This window comes from Hakea prostrata, chromosome 1 (assembly GCF_041222555.1).
Source record: "Hakea prostrata isolate BN-2017 chromosome 1, UWA_Hpros_2, whole genome shotgun sequence".
NCBI lineage: Eukaryota > Viridiplantae > Streptophyta > Magnoliopsida > Proteales > Proteaceae > Hakea > Hakea prostrata.
In genome coordinates this window covers 38069257-38095171 of record NC_142600.1, presented here as the reverse complement: position 1 = coordinate 38095171, position 25915 = coordinate 38069257, and the positions used below count along the sequence as shown (strand labels likewise).

At 40.1% G+C, this 25915-nt stretch overlaps 1 protein-coding gene across 1 annotated transcript in view; it reads right to left on the bottom strand.

Moving 5' to 3' along the window:
• Nucleotides 1-485: 485 nt before the first annotated feature.
• Nucleotides 486-25915, bottom strand: part of LOC149028913 (T-complex protein 1 subunit alpha) — a 35918-nt gene continuing 10488 nt past the window's right edge. Inside the window, exons 8-17 of the mRNA XM_089139367.1 lie at nucleotides 19641-19706; nucleotides 18715-18932; nucleotides 17787-17883; nucleotides 16872-16958; nucleotides 15207-15341; nucleotides 14712-14816; nucleotides 13584-13712; nucleotides 13370-13473; nucleotides 912-1002; nucleotides 486-820 (exon numbers count right to left, since the gene is read on the bottom strand). Coding sequence (XP_088995493.1) covers nucleotides 734-820; nucleotides 912-1002; nucleotides 13370-13473; nucleotides 13584-13712; nucleotides 14712-14816; nucleotides 15207-15341; nucleotides 16872-16958; nucleotides 17787-17883; nucleotides 18715-18932; nucleotides 19641-19706 — 1119 coding nt within the window. The 3' untranslated portion in view covers nucleotides 486-733. The remainder of the gene's footprint in view (nucleotides 821-911; nucleotides 1003-13369; nucleotides 13474-13583; nucleotides 13713-14711; nucleotides 14817-15206; nucleotides 15342-16871; nucleotides 16959-17786; nucleotides 17884-18714; nucleotides 18933-19640; nucleotides 19707-25915) is intronic.

The following is a 25915-nucleotide window of genomic DNA, read 5'->3' as shown; positions in this document are numbered from 1 at the left end:
ATTCAATTTCGACATTTCACTTAATGGTTCAGCACATTTATTGCACTGAACCCCAAGCAAAATGGAATTTTTAGATAACCTACCTCACTGTGCAAGAAAAGGGATAATCCTCCTACTGAGAGTTCTACACCCTCCTTGCCAGGTCCATAACAGGAAGATGCGAAAAAAAAGGGTCATCAATAGCAGCAGGAAGTCCACTGTTATGGTGGTGAGGCTAGATATTAGAGAGCAAGGTGGTGTCCTGAAGCAAGAGGCAGGATGGACCGTGACGTAAGTAGGGCAAGGATTAGTGTTTGGGCTTGGGTGGGCACCAGAACAAGCTGCGGGGGCAAGTCGTTGCAGCAGGAGGTAATAGGGGGATTCAAGTATCTAAAATCCGAAATCCAGCATCCACTGGTTGAGTTCCGGAAGAACCTAAATCCTTGCCCAACCCATTAAGACAGCAATTGCGTCGAGCAAACCAAAACAAAAAACTGCTTGGACTCAACAAAAAAAAAAGGGCCAAGAGTATACGAACAGCGGCAAGTCGACACATGCTATATATTTTAAATTTCAACGCCAATCACCACCATCGCATCCATGCTAGATATTTCAAAATTTCAACGTCAATCGCCACTACTGCATCCAAAACTAGCGTTTTCCAAGTTCTAGCAGAACCTTTCCCCCAACACCACAAATTCAGGTTTCACAGCAACAACTTGCACATACCGAGCAAAACTTTCACTTGGGAACTCTACTCTTCATTGTTGTCACGTTCATCTTTGACAAGCTTGATCATGTCATCTATTCGCAAAATTGTAATAGCAGCTTCGGTTGCAAACTGAAATAGATAACTCAGAAAATAAATATATTTCATGGAGAACCAAATTTTAATTCATCCAAATTAATGCCACATAAGATTCTGTCTCAACCTGTAGAATCTTCACTTTGCTCATTGCAGGCTCAATCACCCCAGCTTCTAAGTTATTGCGGATGGTTCCCTTGGATAAGTCTAACCCCATGCTGCAACACAAAAAACAAGAGAGTAAAAACGAACTCTATTCTAAAATTTTCATGACTTCTTTAAACCAAAACTGATTGCATCTTGATCAATGGTACTCCTGACACTGATAGAGGAGTCTACCCCCAAACTTAGGAAATGAAGTAAATTTCTCCACTCAATTATGTTAAAATGTGCATATTAATTATGTCCAACCAAAAATAAAAACATAACATCTAAAAATGGCAGAAAAATATAAGATAATAATTGTTTCTTCCAAAAATATTTTACAGCAAAATAGCTTGACAAAAGCATAAGACAGTTTAAATGCAAAGCTGGAAACTAGGAGTCAACAAGATCAACCTTGGAATCATAAGTTCTAAGAAAAATAGAACAAAGTATAAATAGTAATTTCAGTAACACCTAGACTGGTCAGCAAGGTTTAGTATCCCACGATACGATATGATACTAGCCGATATGTGTCGATGTTAGACACAACTGATACAATACATGTCGATACGTCTCTCTATTGAATTGCACTAAAATATATCCCCCCATACGAAACAATACTCAATACGGGATGATACATCGCTTAAAATCACCAGACAGATATGATACTCGATACCAATACTTTAAACCTTGATGGTAAGGGGAAACTCCTAGAACCAAAGTTGCACCGGTGGAGAGAGAGAGATTCACAAAAGGAATAATGTGAAAATCCGCAACAAAACCAAAGCCACTTTCGTAAACCCAAACTACATCCATTGAACTTCAAATCCATGCCCTATTGTTACAATAAATGAACATAAAATACTCTTGCATGTGAATAGAAACCTAAGTATAAGGGGGAGAAATCAAAAGAGAGAATTAATCAAAGTAGGAAACTGAGTTTATGAGTCCACCAAAACCTCATGAAGGTGTGGTGTTATGACCACTGTAGTTGAGCGTGCTCAAGAATCAGGACTTGACACCATTCAAGAGGTAAGGTGTTCGTGTCAAAAAGGCAAACGGCCTGTTCTTCTAGAAGCTTATGAGTAGAACAGCAAGTGGGGTTAGTGCTGGGCAGATTATCCAATTTAGAATATTAAATTCCTGTTTTTCATTTCACGTTGTTTCTTATGCCAGATCTCAGATCTGTAATGGCCTTGGCCCACTATAAATGTACTGACAGCTTGAGCAGAAGATAAGCAAGAAATCACTCTCTTCATATTAAATTCCTTTCTTATCTCTACGGTCTTCTACCATCTTCTTCTCCTTGTCTCTTCTGTCTCTCCTTTCTATTTCTCAAGTCTTTTCTATAAAACTGTAACCGTAACAGCTATGTTTAAACTGGCAATGTTGGTGGAACAGAAGAACCACTAGCCTGTGGTCTGCTGACTGAAACTGACTTCTCCCAAGAAAAAGACTGTTGTAGGCAGTAGCTATCATCCCTCAAATCCATGCCAGTAGGACCTACACTACGTGGCAAGCAGTCTACTACCAACCAGAGCAGCACTGATTAGCGGATATTAGCCGTTGCAGAATTATGCACCATGACCTACCACGTGTGTGGGTAAGTAATAGAACTTGGCCATGTAATCCTATTGTGATTGTACTATCCTGTCTCAACTCCAGATCTGGTTATAGTGCTGATATACCCTTCAGTTCAGTTCACTGGTTCGAAATTTTACCGGCAGCCTATGGGCCAGCCTGTGTCCTGTTATAGCATTGCTTTAATTCATACTTTCTATTGTCACGCTAGACTTGCTAGTTTTCCTAGCTAGATGACTTTCCAACTGTGTTCAGCCTCACTACTAATCCAATTCTCAGTTTCTATATCGAGACCCTACTTGCCATTCATTTAGTTTAGATCACCATTTATGAAGTTTCTAAAACTGAGTTTCTATTTTCCGCAACTTTCTATTTTGGTAACCCTTTGATTTCTTCATATCTGACCATCCGACTACCTCCTGCTTTTGGAAGATCATCACTACTGCCAACTAAGCCTTCTACCTAAACTTTGATCCAAATCTTATGACATGCTGTTATAGAACTTTGTAGTTTATCGGTTCCCAGCTTTGAGAAACTAGATAACCATATTGGAACTGCAATCACATGTTTGACAACCTTAGCTCTTCAGTAATTAAGTAGTTATTACCATTCTTTCTGAAGGACAATACTGCAAGTTGTTCTTATTGTTTCATCTAGATCTATGAACCCAATCTCTACACACATGCAAGGTGGCATTATTCAAAGCCTGAACACCACAATCACTTATACTTAGAAGCTATGGTCATAGTTATTAGTACAAATCCATCTTCTAGCTCAATAACCTGTTTAAACTTAAATATAACAAAATAAACTGAGCAGAAAAGAAAAATACTGATAAGCCCCTTATAACTCACGTCTACAAAAGAAAGAATAGGAAGGGAAGCAGGGGATCAGCACCAGCAGATGGCGGGGGGGAACTCAACTAGCAGGGACAAATGGCATGATACTATTAGGCAGCATCCATAACCTCACTGAAACAGGGGCATGCAGAAGAGCCTCCACGTGGCAGTGAAAGATTGGTGAGCAGTGGGAGTTTGTTAGGAGAGTGGAGAATAAGAGAGGGCATGGGAGAAGTGTAAAAGGGGGAGGAGGAAGGAAAAGGAGCAAGCAGAAGAGGGCAACCTCTTGGGCAGGGTATTGAATCTGTAATGTGTGTGGAGTCTGTGATGTGTGTCAATTACAGAGTTTAGTTATTCTTCTTCTGATTCCAAGAACTAAATCTCATCGAATAGAATTCAGAGTTGTATCTATTCGTGTGGATTATCAAAGTTTATTCAATGAAATGAGCTTTATTTTGTTGCTGTTCTTACTACTCTATAATGGTAGATGATTGTAGTCATTGTTTCCATTGGTGATTGGGAGAGATCCAGGGTGACTACAAGAGGGTCCTATCAACCTGGTATCAGAGCACGTTGTCCAAGGAATGGTTAGGAGCAGGATGGAGACGAGAGTTGAAGTTCTTGAATCGAGTATGAGGGAACTACAAGACCAAATGTCTGAAATAGACTCCAAACTCGACAGAGTCGAGTAGAGCCATTTAGCATTTGTGAGTGAGTTGAGAATACCTAGTGAAGAAAAGGCAATGGAAGTGGAGTCAAACTCTACGGAGATTCTGACTAGGAGAAGAGGAGAAAGCGAGCATACCACCGTCGGGGACAACCTTCGAGGAGAGCAGAGAGGTCCAACAGTGACGAGTCGACGCGATTTTTTTCCAGGGTACCTTGAGCTACCGGTTTTCAAGGGTGAGGACCCAAACGGGTGGGCGAGTAGGGCGGAGCGATACTTCGCAATACAAGGACTGAATGAAGATGATAAGCTTCAAGTAGCACTCATCTACTTTGAAGGTCCAAGCGTTGGGATGGGTTCAGTTCAGGGAGCTGCAACGTCCTTTTCAGTCATGGGCAGAATTGAAGGAGGAGTTGCATCGTCAATTTGCATCACCTCAGGCGAAGTCTCCACAAGAAGCACTTGTGGATTTAAGGCACAGCACTTCCATCACAAGGTACCAAAGCCAATTCGAGCTTCTAGCAACAGCCGCCGGAGTACAAGAATAAGAATGGTTGAAGGGAGCCTTCATGTCTGGGCTTGGGGAGGAAATTAGGGCTGAAGTTCAGTTATTCAAACCCAAGTCCTTAGCCCATATCATGGACTTGGCCCAATCCATAGAGGCGAAAAATGGAGTGTTGTATGGGCCAAAAAAACTCTCGAGTGGGCAGTGCATCCCACCATGGGGATCTAATAGGGCCCAACGAGGAGTGGGTATTGGAGGGGGCATGTTAGGTGGACCACAAGCCAATAACCACTCAGGTTCTTCGAACTAGACTTGTGACACCCAGCCCAAATCTAGCCCGGAAACCCGATCTGTTTTGCGTGAAGTAGGGTTTGTTTAATGTTGACTTTGAAGTTTGACCGTGATTTCAGTTTCACTATCTTTGAAAATGAGGAAGATGTCTTTGTGGGCCGTCTCAGTAGAAGATATGGTGTTTGACCCAAAACCCATGGATATTGATGATGGTGTTTCCTTATGAAAACCTTACTTGATTTGGTGTTGAACTATTTATTTGTGAAGAAGAACTTGGTTGGTGGACCTAAAGCTTAGTTGGACCTGGTTTGAAGACATCCCTCCATATTAGGTAAGTAGTATGATGTGTTGAAAGAAGCCCATCCAAAAATATTGAAGTTTAGCCCATTAAATCCCTATTTTTGAACAAACTGTCCAGGCAATGGCATTTTGGTAAATATCTGTTTTGAAGGTTTTCAAAAGCTTTATTTCCTTTAATTTCGTGGTAAACTATTCCCACCATGTTTCTAAACCTCTAGATAGTGTGGGATCGATCTTTGAACTTCCTCTTTTGCAACCAATCAACCATCAGGGTCAGTTTGGTCAGTTTGGTGAAACCCTAGTAACTCTTGAACTCTTTGTGCTATTTAAAAGGGGGAACTCCATGTGTTTCACTCTCAATCTGTTTCTAAGCCTTGGGAGAACGTGGGAAGATCCCTAGAACCTCTCCTTTGAAGCCAAGAAAGATCCTCAAGCGTCTGTTCTGATTTCTTCATCGATTCCTCTTCTAAAAGGTTGGTATTCAATTCGTCTCTTCTTTAATTCTTTTAACCCTAGAGTGAATTCCAATTCACGCTATGATCTTGAAGCCATATGGCGATGATCCTTGATTTTGATTCCACCAAAGCTCTTAATGATACTTTCCCTAATTTCCTACCTATCTTTATTATTGTGGGGAAGGTCTCATATTATTACCATGACCTTCCCTTGTGTCCTCATGATTGAGGAGTTGATCCTTGTTTTTCCTTGGAACAATTGGCAACCCTTTTATTTTCTATTAATTCATTGGACCCTCCCCAAAACCTTTCTTGATTGTAAATTCCTTGCCCTAAGGGTGAATCTTTATTCTCCTTAGTCTTTTCGTGGGATACACGGATTCTTGTTAGTAATCCCTAATTGTATGATTTGAATTTGTTTCCCTTCACTTTAATTGAGAACCTTATTTTCTCTCATTAGTAGACCCTTTCTAATTCCATTCTTTATTTTGAAATACTAATGAGATTTTCCTTTATCTATCTTGGGTTGTTTTTGTGAGAATTAATTATGGGTAACTCTCATGAGAGGTAACCAACTCTTATGAGAGGTAACCATATATGAAACCCTATTGTTCTTTTATTTGTTGGAAACTCCCCAACACCTTTTTCAGATTGTGCATTCTTTGTTTCTCTTTCCCATGGGTGAATCTTGATTCGTTGTTTCTCTTTCCCTTGGGTGATATTTGTGTTAACCTAAACTTGATCACTATATTTTCTTCATGATCCATGTTTAACCTAATTAGGATTTCTAATTATTCTTTCTTCGTTCTTGTTCTTTTTGAGATCAGGAAGAAGATGATGCATTCTTGCAACCATCTATTCCATGATCTCATTCTATTCTTTGAGATCTATGATCATCATCATGATCTTAACCCTAGCTAATAGATTCTTGAAACCTTAACCCTAATCCTTGAATGATCTTTCTGGAAACCTCTTGTAACCTTCCATGTGCGGGAAACCTCATGGGTAATGTTTCTGTTAACATAAACTAGATTTCCTATGATTTCTTGATAACAATCTTTCCCTCTCTTTTCGTGATCATAACCTTTTCATGAGCCATATGTTATGATGAAACCCTAACCTCTTTGTTACAAACCTATTGTGATTGATTTTTCGGACTATGATCTCCCCCATGTCTTCATTTGGGTTTGGTTGTACTTGGTCTTCAACCCCATGAGCAAAGCACCCTTGTATAGCAATATACTTGGGGGCGGTTACTAGTGGCGGTTGATTAAACCAAGCGACCGCCTTAAGCGACCGCCCGGTTCTGCTTGCGGGAAAATGCCCTCTTTTGCCCCCTGTTCGTTATAAATAGCATCCCTCGCCCTATTAACGCATTATTATGTTCGGGATTGCTATTTTGGGCGATTAGGCGGCTGTGGAAACGTGCGGGATTCAGGTCTGAAGTGCTGTTAATGATATGAAACATTTTCTCTTCTATTCTTGGTGATTCTTATTAAGGTAATGAATCTCCATCTGCAATTCTCTTCTTTTTAACCTCTGATTGATATGAACCCATCCCCTTTTTGTTAGTGGTTACCCATTTGATTTGTTGTACTCCCTTTCCAATGTTCTTGATGAGATCCTGTCCAGAAACGAATCCCTGCATTTGTTAATGGATAGATCCAGTCAAGGGGAGAGTTTCTGGGTAATCCATTTATGATAATTGTTAGGTTTCTTTTCACCTAGTGTCTCTTAGAGTGTTAGATTCGAGACTTTGGCCATGATCACTTGAAATCCGGATTGAAAACGGATGATCAGAAGCCTGAGTTTCGGATTTGAAACTCTCTGTTTTTGGGGCGGTCACTAGTGGCGGTCGCTCAACCTAAGCGACCGGCTCAAGCGACCGGCTGGTAAACAGTGACCAAATAGATTTCGGTTTTGATTCAATTTGGTTTATGTGACTTATATATTCTTGTAACCCTCTATATAGGTGTTCTCTGTTTCAAGTAGAAGTCTTATAATAGTTTCTGGAATTCAAGTTAGAGGAGTTTTACTAAATTACAGGTAAGGACATGTATTCTTATTTATATGCAATTACATATACATGATGATTCTGTTGTTCTATTTACTATTCTTTGATCATGTAACTTGCTGTAATTGTATAAAGTATGTGAATCTTATTATACACTTGCTGTTTGTGGTATTCCTTGATGTACTTCATCTTTCATGATAATGCACAACTGTTCATGGTATGATAAAGAGTGTTGTAGTGTGATTGTGATGGAAGGGGTATTCCATTGGGATATCTTGGCTTGGGATATCAGAAGGCTGTGGAATGGGACACATGCCTGCTGATGTCTCCAAAGACTATCATGATTACTTGATGACATACTTAGGGAGTCTAGAATTGCATGGCTAGGTACCCCACATGCTATTACCCTTTCGGCAGGGGAATTGAAGCCGGGTGACCCGTGACAATGGTGACGTGACTATGTTTCATCCAACAGCGGTAACCAGTCCGTGCGGAGACTCAGTGGTCCACTATTGGTCATGTAATGGTAGGGTTGCATATGTTAGGGTTGGGCTCATGGACGTCCAAGGAGCGGACCGGGTGTCGCGAGGAGTCATGAGAGCATCCGCCCCAATAATATGTGGATGACCATAGGGTTAAGGAGTGGAGTCCAACAGAGGTAGCCAGTCCGTGAGGATTCACACTCCTAGGTTGCGAAGGATACTGAACCGAGTTGGTTGGTGCCATAGGGGAAGTATCTGGACTTCATATAGTATGTTACCATTATGACCTTGCATTGGATTAGAAACCCCGACATGCGCCAAGTACTCATTGCCAATGGTCGTGGTGAGAGAGTGTTGACTTAACCCCCACCCACGGTTTTGAGAGCCAGTGTGGACTTACCCCTTTGCCCAGGATCCCTACAGAGGGTAACCAGTCCTTGCCGGATCGGAGTGATGAGACTTACCCAAAGGAGGGCTGGTGTATATCTTAAAGCATGTCAGACATTAGAGACTTGCATAGTTAGATCTTAGTAGCATTCATATTTCTGCATATCATCCATATCATTTCATATGTGCATTCGTGGATTGTATTGACATATATATGAGAATTGCTTGTTCCTTACTGAGTTCGTTGGAACTCATTCCTTTCATTGTATGTATTATATAAACTGTACAGATGGTTGCACAACGTCGGAAGTTGGAGATGATTCGTATGAAAGAGCCTTCTCGTTTGAAGCTGATGTGGCACAGACAGTGATACATGAACTTGCAGAGCATGAAGCCTCCTGAAGATGAAGATTACCTAGTTTTTTATTTTGCTTCCGCTGAACTCGATATTACATTTGATTCTTGATTCTTTCCTTTGATTATTTCTTGGATATTTATTGGAGTATTTGGACTCCTGTAACCTTTTTATTAATTATTGCACTATTCTTGCTCTTGATTACAGGTATTTGTATTTATTATTATTGATAGACTAAAACCATGGATCCTGTGACGGTTCGCACCCACGGGTCGTCAGGCGGGTAACCGGGCCTGGCGGGCGGGGTGTGACAAGACTGGACATAAATCAATTAATAGCGGGCAAAGCAATAAAGGGGCAACAGGGGTTTCGATTGCACCCGCAACCTCGTCTTCATCAAAGACTACGACGGCAACTCCTTCCAGCGGCAACAATCGGTCGAAGTAGTTAACGCCCAAAGAGATGAAGGTGAAAATGGACAAGGGGATCTGTTTTCGATGCGATGCACCTTATTCAAAAGGGCATCAATGCCCACTTAAACAGTTGAAGGTTACGTTGTTCCACAAAGGAGAAGCAACAAAGGACAACAAAGGAGATGACCTGGTAACAGCTGAGCAAGAAGGGTTGAAAACGAGCCGTTGGGGGTAGAGCTCTCTCACAGTTCACTGGCAGTTTTGATTCACCGCGTACAATGAAGTTTAGAGCTCGAATAAGAGGATCTACAGTGGCAATTTTGGTGGATTGCGGAGCGACACATAATTTCATCGCCCAAAATTGGTAGAGCCACTGGGGTTGAGGGTAGAAGGCGTACATCCATTTCACATAGTACTGGGAGATGGGAAGAGTGTAAAAGGACAGGGGGTATGCCAAGGTTTTCACATCAAAATTGAAGGGCCATCTTCATACAGGATTTACGCCCTTTCGAACTTGGTAGCATGGACATGATACTGGGGAGTTGATGGTTATCGTCGCTAGGCGACATCACAACAATTGGAAAGACTCAGACACTACAGTTCGAATGGAATTGGCAACAAGTGAAATTGAATGGGGATCCTTCACTGCTCAAATTGGAAGTTACTTCGAGCCAGGCTTGGCAAACTATCCATGCTGGAGGTGAAGGATTTTGGCTTAAGCTTATGAAAGACTCTACCTCAAGGACCGACCGAAATGAGGGAGTGCATACGCTACTAAAAGAGTATGAGATCTTATTCACTGATCCCACTGGCTTGCCCCCCCCACCAGCAAATGTATGATCACTCGATACTACTGGTCGAGGGAAGTAACCCACCTAACATCAGACCTTCCTGTTACCCACACTCTCAGAAGAACGAGGTAGAAAGGTTGGTTGGTGAGATGTTGGGAGCAGGTTTAATAAAACCTAGTGTAAGCCCTTATTCCAGCCTTGTTTTGCTAGTGCGGAAGAAAGACGGCGATTGGCGATTTTGTGTGGAGTATCAAACACTCAACAAGCTAACCATACCTAACAAGTTCCCTATACCTGCAATCGACGAAATGGTCGATGAGCTAGGAGGTGCAAAGACATTCAACAAATTAGACCTCAAATCCGGGTACCATCAAATACGCGTGGCTGAAGGGGACATCGAGAAGATAGCATTTTGGACTCATGACGGTCACTATGAGTTCCTTATAATGCCATTTGGGGTGTCCAACGCTCCAGCCACCTTTCAAGCACTCATGAATGAGGTATTCCGGGAACACTTGTGGAAATTTGTGTTGGGGTTTTTTTATGACATCTTGGTGTTTAGTAGGACCATGAAGGCACATTTGCAGCACCTTCGTGTGGTTTTTAGCTAGCTGGTACAGCACAAGTTGGTGGTGAACAAGAAGAAATGTTCCTTTGCTGTTACTACACTAGACTATTTGGGACATGTAATTTCAGCACATGGAGCAGATCCGAGCAAAATAAGTTGCATGTTGGAGTGGCCAATACCCAAGAAACGTAAGGCTTTGAGGGGATTACTAGGGCTGACAGGGTACTACCGGAAATTTGTTAAGGACTACGGGAAAATTGCTGCTCCCCTTACAAACTTGTTGAGGAAGGATGCTTTTCACTGGGATGCTACTGCCACTTCAGCATTTGAAGCTCTAAAAGCAACAATGACTACCATTCCGGTGTTAGCTATGGCTGATTTTTCTAAAGAGTTTGTAGTGGAGACAGATGCATAGGGTTTGGGCCTAGGTGTAGTGTTGATGCAAGAGTGCCATCCCATTGTGTACTGGAGCCAGACAATCTCACCTCGAGCTAGCACCAAGTCAGTTTACGAAAAGGAATTGATGGTTGTGGTATTGGCAGTACAGAAGTGGCGACATAACCTTTTGGGGAGACACTTCAACGTGCACACCGATCAGAGAAGCCTGAAATACTTGATGGATTAGAAGCTAAATGGCAGAAAATCAGCAGAAGTGGATCATGAAGCTACTGGGATTTGATTTTGAGATCATCTACAAACCAGGTTGCGAGTACAAGGCTGCAGATGCATTGTCGAGTTGCACGGAGGAGGAAGTTCAACTCTCTAACCTAATAGCAGCAATTTGGGAAGAAGAAGAGGGATTAGAAGAAGAAGTACGTAATTCTCAGCGGTACAGAGGTGTATCCCAGTCACTATTGGGTGGTTCAACAGAACTCCCAAATTATCAGCTGAAGAACTAGACCCTTTTTTATAAGGGAAGCTTGGTGATTCCTGAAAATTCGAAATACATCCCTAGACTACTGGCTGAGTTTCACACTACACCATTTGGAGGAGATTCAGGATACCTACGTGCTTATAAGAGACTGGCTGCTATGGTGTATTGGGTAAGGATGAAAAGGGTTGTTAAAGAGTTTGTTGTTGATTGTGATACTTGCCAAAGGAGCAAGCACCAATCGATGAAACCAGAGGGACTACTTCAGCCCTTACCTATCCCATATCAGATTTGGGAGGACATCAGCATGGACTTCATTGGTGGGCTGCCGAAGACTAAAGGAGGGCACACGGTGTTCATGGTGGCCGATCGACTCTCTAAATATGCACATTTCATTCCCCTTACTCATCCATACACAACTAAGGATGTTGCTATAGTTTTCAGCAAAGAGGTTGTTCGATTGCATGGGTTTCCACTCCATTGTTTCTGATAGAGATCGAGTCTTCATGAGCAATTTTTGGACTGAGCTGTTCAAACTAGCAGGGACCAAACTTAAATTCAGCAGTGCCTACCACCCCCAATCGGATTGCCAAATCGAAGTTGTAAACCGCAGTTTGGAGATCTATCTACATTGTTTATGTGCTAGGCAGCCTCGCAATTGGACCACATGGCTTCCATGGGCGGAATATTGGTATAATACCACTTATCATTCAGCCACCAAGCTAACCCCATTCCAAGTTGTATATGGGCGTGCACCACCAACACTACTAAGGTGGGAGGGAGATTCTTCCAAGGTGAATGAAGTTGACGTTTATCTTCGGGAACGAGATAACATTTTAGAGGAGCTGAAACACAACTTGCGGGTTGCACAAGATCGAATGAGAAATTCAGCAAACCAGCACCGCAAAGAGGTTTCATACCAAGTAGGGGAAGAGGTGTTTCTCAAACTTCAGCCATATCGATTCAAAAGATTGGCCAAGAGGCCTATGGAGAAGCTCATCCATCGTTACTACGGCCCCTATCAGATTACAGCTCAAATTAGCCCCGTAGCATACAAGTACAATCTTCCAGCCGGCTATAAAGTACACCCGTATTCCATGTCTCCCAATTGAAGAAAGTTAAGGGTAGCAACATCAACATGCAGCCACTACCATCATGCTTACCTGAGGATGGAGAATTACAGCTAAGACCAGAGGAATTAATGGATATTCGCTACTTAAGTGTTGATAAAATGGAAGGTGTTACCTTCATGTGAGATCACTTGGGAGGATTTTTGGGAGCTGCACAAAGAATTCCCAGAATTCCACCTTGAGGACAAGGTGAGACCTAAGGGAGTAAGTGTTGATAAGCCCCTTATAACTCACGTCTACAAAAGGAAGAATAGGAAGGGAAGCAGGGGATCAGCACCAGCAGATGGCGGCGAGGGCGGGGGGAACCCAACCAGCAGGGGACAAATGGCATGATACTATTACTCAGCATCCATAACCTCACTGAAACAGGAGCATGCAGAGGAGCCTCCACACGTCAGTGAAAGATTGATGAGCAGTGGGAGTTTGTTAGGAGAGTGGAGAATAACAGAGGGCACGGGAGGAGTGTGAAAGGGGGAGGAGGACGAAGGAAAAGGAGCAAGCTAGGAGAGGGCAACCTCTCGGGCAGGGTATTGAATCTGTAATGTGTGTGGAGTCTGTAATGTGTGTCGATTACAGAGTTTAGTTATTTTTCTTCTGATTCCAAGAACTGAATCCCATCGAATAGAATTCAGAGTTGTATTCATTCGTGTGGATTATCAGAGTTTATTCAATGAAATGAGCTTTATTTTGTTGCTGTTCTTACTACTCTGTAATGGTGGATGATTGTAGTTATTGTTTCCATTGGTGATTGGGAGAGATCCAGGGTGACCACAAGAGGGTCCAATCAAATACCTTGACAAATGTTGCTTTTCTGCCTTGGTTTGTGCAGTATGGTGGTATGCCCTAAGTTTTGCAACCAACTCAGTAGCATCCTTTGCAGCATTCACTGCAAGAACCTGCAGCAGACAAAAAGTGTCACCTTTCACCATCGAATTTATCTCTTATCTTATTAGCTCGAAATGACACCATAAAATAAAAAAATAAAATAGGAAGACATCAAGTTGACCTTTGGTATAATCAGAAGTGATTCTGCAAATTCAGCAATTGCCAACTGTTCTCGAGAACCTAAAGTTGTTGCAAGATACTCCAAGTACACAGACAAAGCAGCCTCAACTGCACCGCCACCAGCAACCACCTGTATTGCCCCAAATTTAGTCCATAACAGTAAATTAAAGGACTTCATTGCTGACAACAATGAACAATTTTCTACCCGGAACTCCAGGCATACTTCCCACAGGTAATGGAACAATTCATATGTTCAATTTTTAGATGAAATTTAATCTATGAAGTTGATGCTGTCTAAATAGCACAGTCGGACAAGATCAACCCACTTTGAGTATCTAAGCCAAGTCTCAAGTGGAAAACTCGTCTTTTTGGTTAAGGAGGCCGGTAGTTCCAATAGGATGCAATCTTTTACTATACTTATTTCAGCAGCTTAGGACGGAGATCAATTGGTAATTTCCTTTTTGAGCTAGCAGATAATTTTGTAGTATCTTGATTTATATTGTTTTGCATTATGTTTCCCATTTCCTTTATATTGAATATGAAGGATGACTAGAGTTCTAGTAGGCAGTCTCTCAAAAAATACAACTGAATATTTTAAAGATTTAATCAACAACAACAATAAGCCTTGTCCCAACTAAATGGGGTTGGCTACATGGATTCTTGCCTTCCAATCAGTTCTGTTTGAAGTCATGCTAGATACAAGGCCTAAACTATGCATATCATTTCTCACCACTTCTCTTAAGGTTATCTTAGGTCTACCCTTAGCTCTTCTAGTCCCTTCAATCTAGATTATATCACTTCTCCGTAAAGGGGCATTTATAGGTCTCCATTGAATGTGGTCGTGCCACTTCAAACGACATTCTCAAAGCTTATCACTTATGGGAGCAACTCCCAAACCAACTCTAATATGATCATTCCTTATCTTATCATTTCTAGTTTTGTCATTCATTCAGCTTAGCATCTTCATTTCTGCTACATTTAGTTTATCTATAATTCTTTTTAACAGCCCAACACTCGCACAAGTACATCATAGCTTAAAAGAAAAACAAGAAAAATAATAGTAATCAGTAAAATGAGGGACTATAAAGTTTAAACAGAAAAAGAAAGACCACTAAGTGAGGGTTCTTACCACACTGGACTCAAGTGTCCTCTTTACGATGCTCAAAGCATCATGCAAAGCTCGCTCCATCTCATCAAGCATGTGGTCATTTGCCCCTCTGAGGATCAGGGAGACCTGTAAAAAGTTACACAATTTATTAAGGAAGCCAAGAAGAATCAAAACCTGTCATATTGTCTTTACTGCAATTAAAATTACATGTGAGAAAATTTACTGGCACAGTTATGAGAATGCTAGGGCCAAAGTATTGAATTTAGCCATCCCTAAAAAAATGAATGTATATATATATACAGCATATAACCAAAACCAAAAATTTTCAGTTTTGAAATATTGTGTTCCCATGCCTAGTAAAAACAATGGGTATACCCCATATGGCTATGCATGGGCCATATCCCTGGATTCAAATAAGCATTGCCCTGCCATAATTGAAATCAAAGCAAACAGAATGCAGGTTGCCTATTCGATCAGTGTAATTCTGAAACATTATCAAGTACAGAAGACACATACTGCACTAGTGGTTTTGGTCCCTTTAATTAATATAACATCATCATCTGCAATGCGCTCCTCCACAACTTCATCTGCAGACCCAAGAACTGATGAATCAAATGTTTCCTCTCCTTCCATATCAGCAAATGTAGAAACCTACAGTGCATATTGAAGATGGAAATTCAATCAAAGAGCAAATAATGCTAATTTTCCAGAACAAATAAAAGAAATTGAACCAATAGATATCCAATAATTTTACCATATATGACCCATCTCACATTTTCCATCATAAACTCAAAGTGAAGCTTAGTTTTCCATTCTTTAAAGTTAAATGAATTATACAGCACAGAAAACCCACCTCCCCATCAGTAAACACCATGAGAATGATAAGCTTTGGATACTAGAAACATTTCATGTCATAAAATTTTTAAGCCAGGAAAGTCGAAGGATCAGATGGGGTGATGACTACTCAGAAACTAAAACTATGTCAGGTTAGTTTGTTTCTCTTTTCTTTCCTTTTTTACATTTTTTTTTGGGGGGGGGGGGGGGGTGGGGGGCGTTAGGGGTAGGGGTGGAGGGAATACTGCAAGACTGTCATGAACGCCTCACCGATTCAGCAGCTTTTAAAAGCAAAAATTTCCAGAATAAAATAGCAATTTGCAGTGAGACCTGACTGAATGGATTTCAATTCCTGTTAGCTTCTGGAAACAGGGTATGAAGGGAATTAAAAAATATATATAGTTAGCAGCTGAGAAAAATCAGAAGGGAGTGCAAGAGGAAAAAGACCGCACAGGCAGAAAAGTGAAACAATGAGGTCCCAACATGGTTGTCAAAGCATCCACTAGGCACCCAGGCCCATTTTTGGGTCAATGAGACCTGGTGTTGCCTTGTCACCATGCTTGGTTCGCTTTGGTTTTCGTTGCCCTCTGTCACCTAGCCTTGCTTTGTTGCCATGACGAATGGTCCCACAGGACTGCAACGTTTCCAGTGAACCACAACTTTACAGAAGACAGAAACAGATATAAAAAGGAAGAGCCAAGATCAGTGTCTTGTAGGTTTTGGAAATACCCTACACCTACCAAATTTCTTACCAGAGGCACCATGGGAGTAGGCAATGATGTTTTGTCTCGTGTCAAGTTATGGTTTCACCAAAACTCATCAACAGCTTCTTGATTTTAAATGTGTGTGTGTGTGGGGGGGGGGGGGGGGGCACCATGGGAGTAGGCAATGATGTTTTGTCTTGTGTCAAGTTATGGTTTCACCAAAACTCATCAACAGCTTCTTGATTTTAAACGTGTGTGCGCGTGCGCGTGTGTGTCTGGGCACTGGGCACTATGGGAGTAGGCAATGATGTTTTGTCTCGTGTCAAGTTATGGTTTCACCAAAACTCATCAACAGCTTCTTGATTTTAAACTTGTGTGTGTGTGTGTGAGAGAGAGAGAGAGAGAGAAACAAGAGCAAGCAGGACAAGCACCACAAATAAAATTGTTGATCATTTCCTCACCACACAACTACTGAAAAACCAGTGGAAAGTACAATATACCAATGACCCATCATAACAAGCTATGCTGCAAAGTAGAATAACTCTAAACTTATCTCTCAGCAGGTTCTAAGAGGGAAAAAAATCCACAAGCACCAACACATTTGTCATTTGCAGGGGAGACTTAGAAGTATCATGAAACATACCACTGTGGCACCAGTTGCCTTAGCAACATGGCGCAAATCCTCCTTACGAACACGCCTCACAGCAACAGCCCCTGCCTCTACGAAGTACTGAAATAACAAATTGAAACAATAATTTTGATCAGGATCATTTGAGATATCAAATGTAAAACCAAGAAATCCTGTCAGGAGTAGACAAGATATTACTTAAAAACTAAGCACATTAAATTGAAAAAATAAATGTTGTCACTACATAAACTTAGCCTTCTGTTTCAGAGGGATAGATAAAAAGTATGGGACAAGAAGGCTGGCTACACCTGATAACCAAATTGGTATAATACAGGATATGTATATGAAAGGAAGCAACAGCACACAGCTAAAACGTGTCAAGAAAGACTGTTAATTTAACTGAAAAAGGGGCTGGAGGGGGGGTTGCAATGTAACTAAACAGGAAATTGTGTCACCAAAAAAATAATAATAATATAAACAAAGAAAGAAAGAAGTAAACATTTTTCTCTTCATCATGGTATCAAGTGTCCAACTACAAGTGCATGCCAGCTACATCCAAGCCAATCTCATACCATTGCAAGGTCAAGACGGGCACATGAGTTCCATGAAGGCTCCACGGTAAGGATTGAGGAGAAATTTGACCCTAGGCACACAGTTCTGTTCTCTTCTCAAAGGGTAGATACACAATCACAATGCACGATCCAGACATGAGCTACCATACTTTTGGGAGTACCAGAATTTATACAAGATTAAAAAACAGCCAAGATACACCAACAAAATAGACAAATAATACAGACCATTGTAGACCATGTCAACATTCCCAAGAAAGGGAAGTTCATATTGTAGCAATCTTGGAGCGCTGTACACTGGATAACACACACACACAGTGTCTTAAACACATAAAAAGAAAATAAATGACAACAAGATTACCTTAAGTGCCATGTCATCAATCCCTTTTGATGTGAGAACAACATTGGCTCCAGATTTCAGAATCTTTTCAATACGTTCTTTAGTCATGTCAGCTTCTCTACAGATGTAGACATACTGTTAGTGCTGCACTACAAAAAAAAAAGAAGCAGAACATCTATGGCCATGATACAGAAGGGGAACTCTTTGATGCCAAGAAGAGTTGTGGTATTTCACAATCAGCCCATGGTGGTATTCCAAGACATGCAATGCTATTCATATTATGATAAAAACTGCGATAATTTCATGGCCTGGAAAACTTGATCAGACGTAAGACACATTCATCACCTGAGATAAATCAAATAACATACTGTTTCATCCAGCATACCAAATTCCACTAATGAATTGCACAGAACTTACAAACCGTGTTTGTCACGAGGCTTGAGTCAGGTCCACATTTGAGAACAAATCACACAGAGGCACGAACCAGGTACTTTAAGAAGAAAAGGTGTACATCAATTGCTACGTAGAAGCTCCTCAACCATAGCAACTCAATCAAACCTAGCAGGTCTGTCCTATCCAATTCCACAAACCAAACCCAAAATACCTACAGTGCAAAAGTATAAACTCCTTCCACAACTGCTGCAACCAAGGTTCAAAGTATCCCACGATACCATACGATACTAGCCGATACGTATCCATATTTGACCCAACCGATACGATACATCTCAATACGTCTCTTTATTGAATTACACTAAAATACATTAGTCAGAGCAATACAATACTCGACACAAATGATACGTCTCTTAAAATCACCTGACCGATATGATACTCGATACCAATACTTTAAACCTTGGGTGCAACATGTAAGTGTAGTTTACACCCACTCCAAATTCATCTTTTACTTCACATTCCCGAACACTATCCAAATAACCAAAGTTTATAAAATTACCTTTGACGAATTTTCTCAAGCTCCCTGGGATCAGTGACAAGGACTTGAACGCCCATTTGCATTTTCGTCTTCTGAAGATTAAAATCTAGACAAGCAATCCTTGCAGGGGCTACTCTCAGCGGCATTCCTTGGGCAGCCCGACCTGTATTTAGAGCATAACCATTCAGCAAGTAGCTGTCTTTTGCACTTTTACCATGTGCCTTCAAAATACTGATGCCCTGAAACGTGAGAGAAGAACAATATTTTATACATAAGCATGAAAAGTGGGCACTTGGCTTTCCACTAGGTTGTACAGGATTCTAAGTTGAGAACTGGGACTAGTCCACGTAGGAGAAAGACCAGCATTGATCTCATACCAGCCTTACATGGACAATACGCTTGTTTTACCCTTTGATGCAGTGCATCTGATGTATCAAAAAGATAGAAGTATATCAAAACTGATTCTGTTTGTGGCAGTACTCAATAGAAGCACCTAGTATGTGACAAGCTAATACAGAATGTTGACTATTTGCGGGGGGTGAAATTTAAATGTAGATCCGTAGGCCTACATCCACAAATGAAGACAAAGAACAAGAACAAGAACAAGTAATCGATGTCCAACTAGTGTAGTAAATTTCTATAGTAGATCCCCCATCATATTTATTTTGTATTTTAAACTGAACCATTAAACACAATTTAAGTGAAGTTAGAAAATCATTTTTTACTTGTCCAGGAATTATTTTCAGTTGTGTTTTGGGCCGACTCCCCACAATTTATAAAGAGGCTGTGCTGAGAATATTAAATTCTCCTAGACTGGTTAGGACATGGTATTTTGGCCTTTGTAAAAGACCCCATTGAGTTAAAGGAACATCCTTTCCAAAACATACAGACTCTTAGACATCTACATTGCTCCTCAAAAGCACCCCATTGAGAATGAAACAACTAACCTTGATTGGATATTTTATCTCCCCCCGAGCATTGGTTGTCTTGACAGCTTGAACGGCATCTACAACCTGGAGAAGAAAAGAGCAAATAAGGACGAAATTAGTATGAAACTATACTTAATGGCTTCAGAGGAGATACTGATTATCTTAATGACCAATTTAACCCATCTATTAGCATCATTCACAAAAACTCCCAAATAGTCTCTATACATTTTGAAAATAAGGCAGAAGCTACAATTATTTTAACATAGGATCGGCAGTTAATTCATCAGTAGAAATATCAGAAATATTATTACACTTCCAGAAGAGAACAATAATTTCCTCAGGTCAAAGATATACATTAATGTTTATAAATATACCTACACACTTGAAGGGGCTGGGGAGTGTTCACTTAGGAAAGGATGAAAAATAGAAACGACAACTAGTCCCTAAAAGAGGTGGAGGAGTTCATAGATGTCTTTCCTGAAGATTTGTGGGGTTTGCCACCAGAAAGGGAACAATTTACAAAGATAGAAGATTTCCCGTTTCACAAGATACGAAAAACATTCAGAAAATATAATGGTTTCATCTAAAAGAAAGCTTTGGAATAAGGAACTTACGTGGAACAAGATCAGCAATACGGTCAACTAGCTGCATGAAAGGGAATTCAAGCATGTGTGGAGAGAACAGGACCAACCAGCAGTATAAATATGAATAATGGACCACTAGAGTGAATACCTGAGGAGCTGCCTGTCGAGCTCTTAAAATGATCCGTAAGGATGTAGATTGTAGACTAACGTGTTTTATATGCTGTAACTGGGAGTTTTACCTGTTTGTGACACTGGTTAGGTGGGGATGTCCAACTTGGATGGAGATCTTTCTCACTCTCTCTCTCTTTTCTCCTTTCTTTATTTTTATTTTATTTTTTTGGGTGAGGGAGGGGGGTTTGATTTTAAAGGGACAAACTTTTGGGTAGATCCAGCCAGAAAACGAAAATTTAATTTTAAACTTTAGCCGAATGGTTTATTTTATTTATGTGGACAAACTTTTGCATTAATTCATGGCCCTTTAGACAAGCTTATTTATGGCCCAATAAGTGCAAAAATTAACTTAAAGGGAAGCTTGTTTTATAGATGGCCCTATGGCTCTCAGTCAGATAATGCAATAGTTTGTTTCTTGCAGTTTCACACCCCCTCCCCCCCTATATATGTACATATACGCATATATAAACACACATACATGAGTGCTGGTAATTATCTACGAACAGAAAGGATCTTGAAAGTGAAACCTGGGGTTGGTGTTGCCTGAGGTAGATTTGATCACCCACCCCCCAAACCCCCCCCCCCCAAAAAAAAAAAAAAAAAAAAAAAAAAGGTGGTTTTGGATTCAGGGCTGGTTGCGGCCCAAGCTAAAACTGAGACATCTCAGGTTTTTACCAAAACATAGGTTCTGAATGCCAACAAAAAAGGGATACTTGAACCCCCATCCCTGCTCTTTTTTCTTTTCTTTTTTTGAGTTGCCTATTTCAATAAATTTACAATTAGTTGCACCAAATAAAGGGTTCCAAAATGCTATTTGTGCTTTGAAGTTTGAACCAAGGTTACTAACGTACGTAGAATGCTGCTGTAGCTACACAGTAAATATAGATAATTTAACTGGAAATCTAAAATAAACTAGTTTAACACTCCTCTGAATGCAGCACATATATATCCACAACATAACTTTGTGCCCAGCACCATGTTTATGTACTAATTAGTACCTCCAAGCCCCAATCAAGCAAATCCAAGCTGTAGAGGGGATGAATCAATCGAAGAATGCCAATAAGAAGAAATCAAGTGGCTTAGCCAACACTCAAGTTTAGAAAGAAAAAAGAGATCCTCCTTGGCAGTAGGATGATGTAGGCCCTACCCCAACTGGAAGGCCAAGGCCCAAGGGAAAACCTCAGCTTGCTGCCAGCAGCACAATGAGTAGTATGATATTTCTGCCCAATTATGATTGGTAACCCCACAATGGACTCCTTGTTAGGGTTCAGCTACAAAACGCAGGTCCAATTAGAACTCCTAATTCTACTTCAAATTAGTTTCTAAGTTCAGTAAAGTTAGTTACAGTTAGTTTCTAATTTCAGTTCTAGAGTCCAAGTCTACCATGGATCTTTTAATTTTATTAGGATTTCTTTAATTCTAAGGCTATAAAAGTCCACCAGCTGAATCATTACAGTCAAGTTTTATGATAAATAAAGTTCAACAGCACTGCCTCTGTGTTTGTGTTACTGTCCCATCACATAGAGAATGGTGTATCAGCCAAGGTTTGAAACTTTGTCGATGCCGTTTTTCGAGCTGAGTTATCAAAATTTCAGATGGTATAATGGTATAATGGTGTACCACATTTCCGAAGATGGTTTTGGTGGGTTTAAGGTGGTTCTTTTATCCAGTATTGGTAAACAGCCTAATTTAAGGCCAATAAATACAGTGGCAACATTATTTTGTACTAAAACCTACACAAAAAGGTTTTTTTTATTCACACATGCCCGGCTGCATGGGGACAAAACTGGAACATGTATTTTCACAAATCTAAACAATGGATATACAAGAAGACATTGAAATTTCCATTAAAATGCAAGAACAAATATTGAGAAGCAGTCAAATCTCAATAAAAAATTACAAATATAACCCCAAGAAATTCTTGAAATTTCCAAAATTTCACCGAAATATTGAAATTTAGTCAACTGACTAAATTTCCTTTCAGACCAGGTTTCATTTTGGTAGGCCCGAGATGACCAAAATTTCGTAAAATTTAGTACCATGGTTTCAGCTTTGGTAAGGAAATTCCATGTGCACCGAATTGGGTCTCTTGTGAAACCAATCAGAATTTCCCCTTATGGCTGTGGACAGCCTTCATTCGGGTCACTAGTCAGTTCATCTTCTACACACCATTATTTCTTCACCACTGATCAAAGAATTAATACTTTTTTGGGTAATCCATAAAAATAATAATAATAATAAATAAATAAATAAAAAAAGGGATATTCCAAAGAAGACTCACAAGCAAGGTTTAAAGTATCCCACAATACTATACAATACTTGCCAATACGTATCCATATTTGACCCAACCGATACGATACATCTCAATATGCCTCTCCATTGAATTACACTAAAATACATCAGCCAGAGTGATACAATACTCGATACAAGACAATACGTCTCTTAAAATCACCTGACCGATATGATACTCGATACCGATACTTTAAACCTTGCTCACAAGAGGTTGTTGTTTCAAAGGGCCTCCTAGTGGCCTTGAGAGCACGCATACAAGAGTTAACTTAATCCAGCTATGTATAAAGACTAATTGCAGTGAACTATCTCTGTTCCTCCAACAACAACAACAACAATAAGCCTTGTCCAACCTAAATGGGGTCGGCTACATCGATTCTTGCCCTCCAATCAGTTTTGTTCGAGGCCATGCTAGATACAAGGCCGAAGCTATACACATCCTTTCTCACCACTTCTCCTAAGGTTATCTTATGTCTACCCCTAGCTCTTCTAGTTCCTTCAATATGGATTATCTCACTTCTCCGTACAAGGGCATTTATAGGTCTCCGTTGAACGTGGCCGTGCTACCTCAAACAACTTTCTCGAAGCTTATCACTTATGGGACCAACTCCCAAACCAACTCTAATATGATCATTTCTTATCATATCCATCCTAGTTTTGCCACTCATCCGTCTTAGCATCCTCATTTCTGATACACTAAGTTTATCTATATGATTCTTTTTAACAACCCAACACTCTGCACCATACATCATAGTTGGTCGAACAACGGTCCTATAAAATTTTCCTTTAAGCTTTAATGGAATACGCCAATCACATAAGACCCCGGACGCACTTCATCCACCCTATTTTAATTCTTTGGGAAACCTCATCCTCTAAATCACCTCTTTTACTTATGATTGAACCTAGGTACCTAAAATAATCACTCTGAAGAATCTCTATATTGTCAAGTATCACCACCTCATCATTTACCCGATCATGACTAAAGTTACAAACTATATATTTTGTCTTCGATCTACTAAGTTTAAAGCCTTTTGATTCCAAAGCTACTCTCCATGATTCTAATTTGGTATTAATCCACACTTGGGTCTCATCAATCAACACAATATCATCCGCAAAAAGCATACACCAAGGTATCTCATCTTGAATGTCTTTGGTTAATTCATCCATTACCAGTACAAATAGATATGGGCTTAAATTTAGCCCTTGATGTAGCCCAACTGTTATCAGGAATTCATTACTTTGTCTCCCCACTGTTCTAACACTAGTCATCGAACCATCATACATATCCTTAACTATATCTACACATTTACTTGCAACACTTCTTTTCTCTAGTACTTGCCAAATTAACCCTCTAGGGATTCTATCATAAGCTTTTTCTAGGTCAATAAATACCATATGAAAGTCTTTCTTGCATTCTCTATACCTTTCCATAAGTCTCCTAATTAGGTAAATAGCCTCCGTTGTAGATCTTCCCGGCATAAACCCAAATTGGTTCTCCGTAACTGTAGTTAAATGTCTCAAACGAGTTTCAATTATTCTCTCCCATAATTTCATCGTATGGCTCATCAATTTAATGCCCCTATAGTTATTACAACTTTGAATATCTCCTTTATTTTTGTAAATTGGAATACGACGCTTCTCCTCCATTCATCTGGCATTTTCCCTGTGCTCATAATCTTATCTCTGTTTCTCCCTTTCCCTCAAAATCTGCCTGTCTTTGTACTACCCGAGTTTTTGACCTATGCTAATAAGGGTTTTAAACTATCAATAGAACATGATAGTGAATCTGTTTGTATGCATATTATTAAAGCCTCCATCCTATAACATGCAGTATGTAAATTAGTAATCTTAACTTACAAAAACGAAAAAAGAAAGAAAGAGCATGAAGAACATCTTGACTAACTACTGGAATGGCAATCATCGAAAAAACATAGAATAAGAAAAATGTAAGTCAAAAACTAAAACGTGAGTTACTCACCACCATTGGATAAAGTGAAGCTAAAATAGAACAGCAGAAAGAAAACACGAAATTGAAGCTTTAGCATCATAGGACTTGAAATAAACAAAGGACTTAGGATGAATGACGAAATATGAAGAATTTTCTAAGAACTTTTAGATTAAATTAAAATAGACTTATTTACCCCATGTCCTGCAATCTAGAAATCCAAATTAGAAGATAAGTCCCACTGAAGAGGAGTGCAGTAATATGGATTAAGCAATTGATCATTAGAGAAAGACTTTAGTTTTCAATTCCTCCCCCCCCCCCCCCCCCCCCGGTTCTCTTTGGTAGAAGACTTATTTGCAAGATTTAGTTGTTGTGCCTAACCATTTATAGTTCTAAGGATGGCCAATAGAGTAACTTTTAATATTTGGAGTCTTAATCTGTTTGTAAACTCTGAAATATAATAGCAAGCAATAGCAAAAATCGAAAAGAATAAATTCATCTATTTCTTATTCCAGCTGCCGAAAGCATGAGAAAGCTTGATGCAAAGCTGCAACATGTTAGTTCTTAAGCCTAATAATCCTGAAACCCAAATGTGTTTGGCTCAACTGCAAGAGGAAAATAAGTGCCAACCCGGTTCACCAGATCTATTGCAAAAAAGGCAAGAACACGAACTATTGATCCATTTACAAACCATATTATTAGTAGAGATACCATCATGAAGGAACCTCTAGAAGAAAACTTTTGCATCAAAAGATCCTTCATCCTTGCGTCCTTTTATTTGTTTCAATCCCATGATGCTAAAGCCTCGGTTTCGTGTTTTCCTTTTGTTGTTCTATTTTCGCTTCACTTTTATCCAAAGATTTAGACTCCAACGACGATGAGTAACTCACGTTTAGTTTTTTCTTTCAAATTTTTTCTCATTCTGTGTTTTTTCGATGATTGTCATGTCTGTGATCAGTCAAGATGTTTTTCATGCTCCTCTTTTTCTTTTTTTTTTAAGGTTAAAATAACTAATTAGTAATTAACAGGAGTTACATACTGCATGTAGGCTGGAGGCTTTAATAACATGCTACAAACAAAGTCATGGTTGTCAAGGCGAGACTGGTCGATAGAGGGCAACAAAAAAACCAAGGCAACACCAAGCAAGGCGATAAGGCATAGCCTAGGTGTCAAGGTGACATCAGATCGCCTTGACCCAAAAATGGGCATACCTCCTAGGCGCCTAGGTAGATGCTTTGACGACTATGATGTTAAAACCCCTATCAGCATTAGGTCAAAAACTCGATAAGTACAAAGACAGGGAT